The 11627-nt window shown below is 28.3% G+C and overlaps 2 protein-coding genes across 2 annotated transcripts in view; both read left to right on the forward strand.

Moving 5' to 3' along the window:
- LOC117168880 (cytochrome c oxidase assembly protein COX19) overlaps positions 1 to 3859 on the forward strand; it is a 10869-nt gene extending 7010 nt beyond the window's left edge. The window contains exon 2 of the mRNA XM_033354778.1: positions 3492 to 3859. The gene's annotated coding sequence lies outside the window, so the exon portion shown is untranslated. The remainder of the gene's footprint in view (positions 1 to 3491) is intronic.
- Positions 3860 to 3917: 58 nt separating this feature from the next.
- Positions 3918 to 10790, forward strand: LOC117168874 (phosphopantothenoylcysteine decarboxylase). The gene is made up of 2 exons (XM_033354766.1): positions 3918 to 4379; positions 10530 to 10790. The coding sequence occupies exons 1-2, from the start codon at positions 3954 to 3956 to the stop codon at positions 10698 to 10700; spliced, it is 597 nt and encodes a 198-aa protein (XP_033210657.1). The 5' UTR covers positions 3918 to 3953; the 3' UTR covers positions 10701 to 10790.
- The last annotated feature ends 837 nt before the right edge of the window (positions 10791 to 11627 follow it).

Below are 11627 nucleotides of genomic sequence, written 5' to 3' on the forward strand. Positions count from 1 at the left end.
AGTGCTTATTTTGAGGAACTTCCGAAAACGCACTTTTCTGAAGGATTAAAAAAACTTGAAAAGCGATTGACCAAGTGTATAGAGCTCCAAAGAGATTATGTTCAAAAATAAAAAAAAAATTAGCCAAAAAAAATTGTTTTTATACTTCATTCTAAGGACTTATTGAACTACCCTCGTATAACTTTATCGACTTTGTAGTCGACTTTTCTGTCGCATCTATAAAAATCACGTTAGGGGTGCTAGACAACCCCTAAATTAAAAAAATGGCAATATTTTTGCATGAAATGCGTTTTTAGATTGCCAAAAACAATTTCAACCCAAAAAAAATTGTCAAAAAATTTTTTTTCGTCTTTCATATGAACGTTCTAAACTTTGCGGTCATGATTTTAGGAACATTTCGCTATTAAATATTTCGAAATTTTATATTAAAGGCCTTTATAGTCATGTTTGAATTTAATAATTTTTTTCTGTAAATATAAAACAATTTTTGATTGAAAAGCATGAAACTGTACATTTTCAAAAAATGAAATCATAACATAACAATATTGTTTTGTATTCTTTATCTTAGTTTTGAATTTTATATTTAAGATCTTAAAATTCTCCGATTCCTAGTTGAAAATTTAAACAAATAAGTAATTTTAATATGAAAAATATTTTATATTCAAACATTTCTAGAATGAATTATAATTCTAAAAGAAGATTTGAATTTAAAAAAATAAAAAATTGAGTTTAAAATAAAAAGCGATGAAAATTAATCTATCTGAAATTGATGCATCAGTAAAAGGAGACTTTCGGTAATTCTAAGTGGTTACAATTTTAGATTTCTGAATTTTTATCAACAACACTAAATTTTGAATTTTGTCCTTTCTAAGGTTTTAATTTTCAATTAAAATTGAATTGGTTAAATTTTGGAAAGTATTATTAGCAATTTGAAACTTATTAATTTTTAAACGATTTTAATTTACTTACAATAATTAAAATTTTAAAGTGTTTGAGTATAAAAAAGTTTTAATAACACAATTTTTGGTGCATAAAATTTCGTTCAGTTTTAAATAAAGTTCTCATTCTTTAAGTTTCAACGTTTGGGAGTATACATTTTTTTATTTTTAACGTTTCCCATTTAAAATTACTATATATTTCAGAAGGTTTTTATTTTAAATAAATTATTTCATTTTTCATTTTGGAAAACGTCTTCTAATCAGTTTTAATGTTAACTTGTAATTTTATTATTTCATGATAATTTAAAATTCTAGAATATCAGAAGCTTGATATTTAAAAGATTCAATTTAGTTTTCAATATTAAATTGTCGAATTTTAATCGCTTTGAATTCCAATTATTCAAATTTAAAAATCTTTAATTATTTATTTTCAAGGCTTTTAATTATAAAGAATACAATTGAGCCCCTGGATGCAATAACTCGCTGAGCGCTCGAAAACGCGTAAAAGTATTGTCTGCGCGGTGACATTACGAGTCAAAATCAAAAGTCCGAATTTGGAAAAATGAAAAATACTGCTCGATAGCTTTTTAAAAATGAATGCATGTACCCGTTTAAACTTTTTTCGTAAACATAGTTTCCGTTAAAAAAAATAAAAACTGATGATTTTTGAATCGAAAAATCCATGTTTTTCAATATATCAAATATATCAAAAGTTAATATTAATTGAATGTTTTTTTAATCTGAATGAAAAACCATGTTCTTTTTTCTCTGCTTATTTCAATCGAATTAACCAATCATTCGATAATATTCTTTATCAGTTTCTATTGCCTCTGTTTTCTTTTGTTTTTGGGAATACATTCCAAAATGTGCATCACAAGAGCAGTACGAATGGCCTTGAAGCATTCGTTATGTGTAAACAAAAACAGATCACTCAAAAAACAAATCATCTCAGTCAAAAGGGTGCATGGACAGTGCTATCTAGAAGCAATTTATTGAGATTCAATCTATATTACTTTAATTTTTCATCATTATTCTTTTAAACATTAATTTTTTTCGAGAAAAAAAAACGTTTTGCAATGAGTTCCACGGAAAATGTAAAGAATTCAAGAAAAAAAGGAGAAACGAGGATCTTTGGATAAAAAAAGAAAAAAAGTCGATATTATATTTATTATCAAGAAATTTTGGTTACTTGTAATTTCCTGATCAAGTTTTTATTTTCCAAAAAGGTTGAATACTTTCGCTAGTACGATACACTGTGGAGCTCGCCCGTGCGAAATTCAATCACATCGCGCTGCACGTTTGAGTTCAACCCGCTAGGTTTTATATAAATAATAGTCTGAGGAAGCTCAAACTTTCCAAAAAGTTCAATAATACGCTTAAGATTACGATAAGCGCGAATACCCCGTGGAAATGGAAAATTTTCTCGATACATTTCAAACACGAACGTCGAAAAATATGATTTTTCATTCGGATTAAAAAAACATTCAATTAATATTAACTTTTGATATATTTTTTGATACTGTATTCAACGCTAGACCTTCCTGAACAGAACTCAAAAAACAAAATTTTGATAAGTTGAAAAATGGCTGTTCAGCGGCGATTTAAGTTTTGAAAAACATGGATTTTTCGATTCAAAAATCATCAGTTTTTATTTTTTTTAACGGAAACTATAATGTTTACGAAAAAAGTTTAAACGGGTACATGCATTCATTTTTAAAAAGCTATCGAGCAGTATTTTTCATTTTTCCAAATTCGGACTTTTGATTTTGACTCGTAATGTCACCGCGCAGACAATACTTTTACGCGTTTTCGAGCGCTCAGCGAGTTATTGCATCCAGGGAATTCTACTCTTTTTTCTATTTAAATTGTGCAAAATCGTTGGTATATTTTTTTAAAATTCAAGAGCTCGCAATTCGAAATTGTTCATAATTGACTATTATTTCAAAAATATTTAAAGCCTTCTATTCAAAACTTGGTTTAATAATAGCTTCTTACATTTGCATATCTTCATGTTAGTGAATAGAAATTCAGAAACAGGAACGCGTGATTTGCACGTGTGCATTTGCTGCTAGTGTGCAATAAAACGTTTATCTGTACTTTCCATTATTAGAGACAACAATTTCATTACCCTTATTATTATATGATTTAAAAATTAATTAATTTCTTGCAAAAAGGTTTTCTGAAATTTATCGACTTTATCGAGTTTACCGGGAGAACCGGGAGACGAAACATAAAAAAAATGGCCACCCCGGTTACAGTTACATTTGCAAATAAAATGGCCATGCTGAGGAAAAGGAAACAGAAAATAAAATAACTTTTTTTCAGAATGGAGCCAAATTTTTCGTTATATTTTTATTTATTTAAAATAATTTTAAATAACTTACGAAAAGTTCGAAATTTGCAAATTTAAATTTCTTATTTTTAGAGTTAAGTAAAATGATTTATTTATAACTTTCGACTTATGATTCCATGCTTCGTGTTAATTATGTAATCTGGAAGCAACTACAACATATTTTTATAAAACTATGTTATAACCCCTTGATTTGTTTTCAGATTCTGCATAAATAAGAGTTTCGATACGACTGGCATATCACGAAGGAAGGCCCAATCCTGTGTTATTACACGAACTGCTATCAGATTTCAATCTGGTTGACCTGAATCCGCCCCTCGGTACAGCAAAAAAGGGCGATATATCCAAAAGCTGACCAAAACGCAATCACAAAAGACTTATTTTTCTTACACTCTCGCGTTCTCTGTTTATCGCTTTTTGCATTTTTCTTATTGTCACTACCTACCGATCAGCCAGATCGAGAGCTACGCTTTTTAAAAAGGAACACACTCAGCTTTTATTGTTCTGTCAGCGTGTTTGAGTCAATTCTCAAAGCTAGTGTAAATAAATAGAAAATAGTAAGGAGCAAAAAGTTGATAAAAGGCAATAAATAGTGGTAGTAGGTAATTGTTGATAATTGGTTAATTTGGAGGACCACCGAGTCTGTTTTCATTAGATTAGTTAGGATGGCATGTACCTCGCGAAGGAAAGTACTGATTGGCTGCACGGGTAGCGTTGCCACTATAAAACTGCCACAACTCGTGGATAAGCTTTGGCGTCATAATTTAGATATTCGAATAGTTGTGACCGAGAGGGCCAAGCACTTCCTGAAAGAGGCCGAACTGCCTCCTGGAACGCAGGTGCTTTCGGACACCGTAGAATGGGCGGCTTGGCAGGACAGGGGCGATCCTGTCCTACATATAGACCTCGTGAAATGGGCCGACGTCTTCCTCATAGCGCCCTTAGATGCCAACACGCTCGGCAAACTTGCCAGCGGTATTTGTGACAATATATTAACGTGCGTCGCACGCGCTTGGGATCCTGCGAAACCCCTTCTTTTTTGCCCTGCTATGAACACCAGGATGTGGGATCATCCCGTAACAGCGCCTCAAGTAAGTATTCTAAGAAAACTCATAACTTTTCATGTAGTGTATAGAGTAGGCCCAGTAATAAGCGTTGAATTCAGAAAAATTAAGAATTTGTATTCCTATGAATACGCGATTTTTCCTCCGTCTAAAAATCCTCCAACAGAAACAGTGCAAATCCTATTCCTCTCAATCGACTTAGTAAAATTTAACGAAAGCATTTATTTAATCTATTTTTCATTGTCAAATCTTTTTATAACTTTTAAATTCGAAAAATATTCAAATTTATATTTATTTATATTTTAATAATTTATTTAAATAATCTGAAAATATGAACACTTTTGGGGAATAGAAGACTTCTCTGTGAGATGTATCTGTTGGTACAATTACAAGGAATTAAATATATTGAAAACAAGTTCTCTTTTGGGAAATAGGAACCTATGCGGCGGTCGCTATGGAAATAGAAATAAATTAGTTTCTGAGATATCCTATTCTTATAATGACATTTTAGACAGACGGAAAAATCGCGCATTGGAAATAATAGAATAATCTTCACTTTTACACTGAAATCTGAAAATATTCATTTTTCTCTGTTCAACGCTTATTACCGGGGGGTGGTTCACAAAAAACTTGTTATCATTTTCGGGCGGCTGTATCGGGACAGTTTGTTTTTTTGAGTGAGATAATACACTCCTAGTTTTTTCAGATTGTAAAAAAATTTACAGGTAATTTTCGTAAAAATTAAGATTTTTGTAGTTTTCGAATTTTTGAAAATATGCATATTGGTTTTAAAGAAATATATGAATGGAAATTGTAGCTAATAAAAAGGAAAAAACTTTCACTTTGTGTCCGATTGAAACTAAATTACTTGGCTCCGGTAAAAGGCATGGAAAGTGCGATTTCTTAGAAAGAGGTAAATATATGGGCATAATTGTACCCCTAAACATTTCTTGTTAGGATGGCTAAATTCTAAGATCTTCCCCACACAACAGGGAAAAAATATATAATAGACATAAAATGAAACTTGAAATCGAAGCACTAGAAAAAAAATTCTTTAAGGGCATGTGACACAGCTAAATACCTGTATTATCGACCTCACTTTGTCAGTTCACTGAATGTTTTTTTGAACCTAAGAACTTTTTTTTGTAAATAAAATATCGAGCTGATGCTTTGGAAAATGTATTAACGTACAATAAAGTACGTTTAGGTACTGCATTTTGGTAGGAACTTCACTGAAAATGATTTAATCTTTTTTCTGAACCTCGACATTTTTTGAACGTTCCAACTTTTTTTATACATAAAATATCGGTCTCACACTTTGAGAAATGCAAGAGCCGAAAGAAAATTACGTTTAAGTACAAATCTTAATAATAAAAGATGCCCTTAAGGACATGTAATACTTAAAAATGATCGATTTTACCAGTTATAGGTTCCCCCGGCTTTTTGTCTAGAATAATAAATATTTTGTCTTCAAAATCTTGGAAATGATATCGAACATGCTAACGGACGTTCCTGCACACTTTTTTTGTGGGTTAATTCAAAAAATTTTGATTTTGCTAAAAATGTGTGTATATTTCGAGGTTATGTGTGTTACAATTCTCCCGAGCGTTACTTTAGACTTACAAATAAACATATTAACTTATGTTCTGGAACTAACCTTGTTAGTAGGCAATCAAAAAAGTTTACTTCATAAATAATTTCCAAATTATCGACATGAAAGAGCAGAAAAACGACGTCACACAGTTCCCTCGGCTTTTCTCCGCAAAAATGAAAATGTTTTAAAACTGAATTCGGAGATGCGATAAAATGTCATAACGGACGTCCCTGGACTCTTTTTTTAAGGGATAATAACAAACAAAATTTTACTGTACTAAATACAAATTTTATGCATGTGCTCTATCTTGAGGTTAGGATCTGTTTTTAGCTCTGTCATTCCGATAATGTAGGTCTCTCTCGTACCGATGCTGCCGGTAGCACCAAAGATATTATAAGCCTAGTATTCAAGATTGAGAATTTTAAATGATTATTTTCAATTAATGAATTGATTATTTGAATAAATTTTGCATCAAGAAAGTATGTAGATGCATAATATAAACTTTTCAATTGAGTTAAAATGTAATTGTATCGTAATAAATATTTTTAGCTCGTACATCTTTTATGGAAAAAATTAGTCATTTTGCAATTAAAATTTACTGTCTATGAATAATATTATTTTGTTGCTTTGAAAAATAAGCGGTAGAAATTCTACTAATTGAAATTATAAATTTTAAAATTCAACAAACGAGGATAAAATGTTCGTATGTATACACGCGAAAATTTTATACATACTCATATTTATTTAAGAAATTAAAAGTTTTAATTGATAAACGTATTGAATTGAAATTTAAAATAATAATTTTTTTTTAATAAATATGATTGTGTAGAGTTCTCGCATGTAGAATTAGCGATTTAGAGTTTTCAGATGTAGAGTTAAATTGTATAGGAATGGCTACCGCCTCCCTCACGATTATTAATTTAAGTAAACAATAACTCGTAAATTTTAATGTTTGGGTAATTAATTATGAATTAAATCAATTATAATTGAACGATAAAGTTGAATAATAAAATTATTTTATTTTTTATATAATATTTTATAAAAATTTGTGTATTTTACTATTTATGTATATTATGTCCCGATTTTTTAAATTGAGAACCCCGTAATATCTTTGGTAGCACTCAGAGGAGTGCTTCCACTGTACTGCCCAATGCAAAAAATGTGTCACGAGAGTTGAAAACGGCCGTGCGGCGGCTCTAATAGTAACTGTGCTCTACAAAACCATGCAGTAACATAGGAAAAATGCATAAAAATTACAAAATAAATATAAAAAACCCTTTTAAATAATTTTTTCTTCATAGTATACAGTCAATTAGAAAATGAGACTTATTTACTAACGTATTATTATTTTTAGTATAGGAAAAAGCGGCACAATTGACATAATTCAAACAAACAAAATTGCATGGATATTTAGAAATTATAAAGAATAACAAAAAAATAAATAACGAATACACAAATCAACAAAAAAAAAAAAATGCCGAAAATATATTATTATCGAATTATAAAATTTCCCAAATTTCAAATGACAAGATTTTTAATTGACAAAAAATAAAATCCTGAAGTAAAAAATATCCGAAATTAAAATTCACCGACTTCAAGACTGACTTGTAAAATAAAGGAATTATTAAATTCTTACAAATATTTCAATTCTTGAAATTTAGAACTGCTGAACATAGTTAATTCATTATTAATTTATGAGCTATATACGAAATTATAAATAAGGCGAACAATTTAATTATTCATTAATTAATAATTTATTAATTATTTTCGAAAATTTTAAATTTCGTCAAACTTGAATTACAGCAATAGAAATATTTATGAGAATTTAATAGTTCGGCAATTTTATAATTCGGAAATTTTTGGTTGTTGCTAATTTATGATTTAGTTATTCTTTTTTTCATTATTTTGTATTATTTCTTGATATTCAAACACTTTTAAATATAGCGATGAAGAACTAATTTTTTGTATATTGCCGTTTTAAAATATAATGCTACTATATAATGAATATAATTATCTCTATAGATGACAAAGAAGGAATATGATAAATCTTAAAATATTGTTTTCTATTACAATGAAATAACGAACTCTTAAATGTGATATTTCTTTAATCGATTAGACTTTGTAAGAAAGCTAAAATATTTTAACATTTGTACAGTCACTTTTAAAGAAAGACCATTAACGAATATTTGTTATCCTTGGCAACACTTGAATTATTGGAAAATTATTTTTCGAAGTACTATAATAAATCCATGTTGAAATTAAATTCTAAGAATTGAGAACAATAAAATAAGTATTATCATCTTGTTTTTAAATTTATGGAAATATAATTTTCATAATATTTTTCAGAAAATTTAGAACATTTTTAAATATTTCAGGGGTTTCAGAAAAGAATCTAGAAAAATTTAAAGAACTTTTTTTATTATATAAGATTTTACAAAATATTATGAAAAATTCCAGTCTTTTTAAAAGATCTTTAGAACTTTTCGAAGTTGGGAAGGAATCAAGAAATATATCGTAAATTTTCGAAAATGTTTTCGAGTTTTTAAATATTTGTAATCTATTTAAAATGTCTTAAATTGCTGAAAATATTTTTAACTGACACGAATTTTTCTCAAGATTTTCAAAAATAATTTCAAATTAAAAAAAACTTACCTTATTATCTTCTAAATTTTCTCAGCAATTTTAATCAAATTTGTTTATTCTCTTGAGAAGTTTCGAAATTATTTTCAGTTCAACTAAATATTTCTTGACTTTACCCGATTTTTGTTCGTTCTTATTTTGCAATCCTACCAAATTGAAACATTTTGCTTTAAAATCTTCTAAAATATTTTTAGAAATTTTAGAAAAGAGTTTGTTATGTTTAAAAACCTTTTTCAATGTTCTCTTATAGTTCATTTTGCAAAATGAAAAATTATTAAAAATTTCCAAACGAATATAAGGAAAATTTTTCTTTTTTTTTTAAATTTTTTCATACTATCTAAGCCTTAAATGCTTTCAGCTTCTTCTTTGACCATTTTTAAAATCTTCTAAAATCTTTTTCAATAATATCTTCAAATTAATTTTTCGAAATAAAAAATTATTTTAATTTTTCCTAGGAACCTGCAAAATATCTTTCATTTTCATGAAACTTTACAAAATTTAGAAAAAAACTTTACAAGTTTTAATTATTTTTGATTCGTTTCAAAACTTTCCAATATATCTCAAACTTACTCAAATTTTTTCTAAAATTATGTAATATAGAAAAATTGCAAAATTTTCAAACTTTAAAAAAATTTGCAATTAATGTCATTTTTACAATAATTATATAAATAAATCGTTTTCTTGATACATTTTTAAGAGTTTGTAACGGCTCTACATGACAAAAGACATATAATAGTCCAAACAAATAGAACAAAGTTACTATTAGCGCCGCCGCATGGCCATTTGCAACACATGGGCCATTTTAACGAAATTTTTTTAAATTAGCAGGATTTTATAAAAACTGTACAGAAAAAATTTGATTGATTTTAAAAGATATTTGGAAATTAAAAAAAAAATCGAAAATGATTTAAAATTTGAAAAAATGTAAAACAATTTCTAGATTGCTCAAGATTTTGAAATAAAATTTTAAAGCTTTTCAAGGATATTTGAACTAGTTTGAATGAAAAAAATTAAACTCTAATTTAATAAGTGTTCAGTTAAAAAAAAACTGATTGCTCAGCTTTTAATGTTTCTATGTTGAACTTGCCTAAAATCAAATAATTTTGAAAATTTTAAATTTAATTGATTGATTATTTTATTCAGAGCATTGAAAATGATAACGTGGATTTATATTTTTGAAATTGAATCTGATTCTTTGAGCTCTATAATTTATCAAAGTTGAAAATTCTAAATTTTTTTCAGTTTATCTGCATTTCATTAAAAATTGTTTAATTTAATAGTGTACCTTTGTACCTTCCATTTCTTAATGTATAAATTATTGAGTTTTCAAGTACAAAATTTGGAATTAAAATACTGTTAAACTTCAATTTCAAAAGTTTGAAATTCAATTGATTGGTCACACCTTAAATTCTCTTTCCCAGGTCGTGCTTGAAAAAATGCATTTCCTTAATGGTCGCTTGAAAGATCGATTTTTGAGTTACGGAATCGTTTTCCGCATAGCAAATTCTAACCGAAAACAACTTTGAATTTTCCTCGCCACCGATATACTCTTCACTATTTCTCGAAATTATGTTAAAAATACTTGGGAATTTTCGAATATTTTTCCTTAAACTTCCATAAATGTTGATTATAAATTGTTTTCAAATTTTCATGGAGCTCTTTTGACTTTAAAAACTTTGAAAAAATTGGTAGTTTTGGAAAAAATAATTTTTAAAAGTTGGAATTAAATCTTATCTCTGAAATTGTTAGAATTAATTTAAGTTTCAACTGAAAATTGATTTACCGTATTTACACACATATAAGCCGCACTTTTTTTTGTTTTTTTCGGAACTTGAAAATCGGGATACTGTTAAATGAGAAGTTTCTGCTTGCCCTAAGATGTGCAGAATTTTGGTAGTAAAAATCCAATTCGAGCCCAACTAACTGTATCCTCTTTTTTCAAGGTTGCTTTGCTCAAGTCCTGGGGATATAAGGAGATCAGCTGCATCTCTAAAACCCTTATGTGCGGCGATACCGGAATTGGCGGGATGGCGGAAGTAGATACCATTGTACAAATGACGCTCCGCTTTCTAAATCCCTGGGATCCGTATTCGCCACCTAATAAAGCGTTTTGATCGTTCTAAACGAAAAACAAGTGTGGCACATGCCAAGATGTTACTTAAAAAAGTAAAGAAAATGAATAAAGTGAATTGATTGTGTTCCAACTGTTAATATTTTAATCTCGCGTATACAATTGAACATCTTCAAACATCCCACTATGAAGGTGCGACTTGAATAGGAATTGAATTGAATATGATTGAAACGTTTCTATCGAAATGAATGTCGTTTTTTAAAATCAATTAAATGGAATTGCATTGTACAGAAGCGACGGAGATTTTTTGTAGTTGGGGGCATGGGCATAGATTTATAATATTAAATGGTACAATTTATACATAGTATGAATACATAATAATAAATGAACAATAAATAGTTAATTAATAATAATAAATAATAAATACAGGTATAACATTCACATTGTCCAAACATTTCAAAGATTGCCCAAGGATTTCAATAATTCTCCAAAGATTAAAAATATTCCGCGAAGATTTCAAAATATTTAGCACATATTTCGGATACATTTATCAGATTTAACAAAGACTACAATGATTTTTCAAAGGTTTCACGGATTTCTCAGATATTGCCAAATATTTTAAAAATATTTTACATATTTGGCAAAGATTACGAAAGATTTGACAAAGATAAAACAAAATTTACAAGTAGTTCGCAAAGATTTTGGAGAGGATTAAAAGTTTTAATGTATAAAGTAAACTGACTATTACTGGGACAGTTAGGAAAAGTTAACTCTGATAAACACAATTTTAAAATGGGGAATTGCAATGTTTGGTACAAAAGCCGTTATAAGAAGTGGCTAAGCATTATTTGATCGATTAGAACAAAAACTACATGATTAATTTTATAGTTAATTAATATAAATGGATATTTTTTAAGCTAGCCAGATCGCCCATTAGCGGGGCACGAATTTTTGGGCATATCCTTAAGTG

This window comes from Belonocnema kinseyi, chromosome 1 (assembly GCF_010883055.1).
Source record: "Belonocnema kinseyi isolate 2016_QV_RU_SX_M_011 chromosome 1, B_treatae_v1, whole genome shotgun sequence".
In the NCBI taxonomy this organism is placed as follows: Eukaryota; Metazoa; Arthropoda; class Insecta; order Hymenoptera; family Cynipidae; genus Belonocnema; species Belonocnema kinseyi.

Bases quoted from the DNA above. Each gene is read 5' to 3' on its own strand.
- LOC117168874 (XM_033354766.1), top strand. From the start codon at position 3,954: ATGGCATGTACCTCGCGAAGGAAAGTACTGATTGGCTGCACGGGTAGC. The intron at 4,380-10,529 runs GTAAGTATTCTA...TCTTTTTTCAAG, and splicing joins ATCCCGTAACAGCGCCTCAA to GTTGCTTTGCTCAAGTCCTG.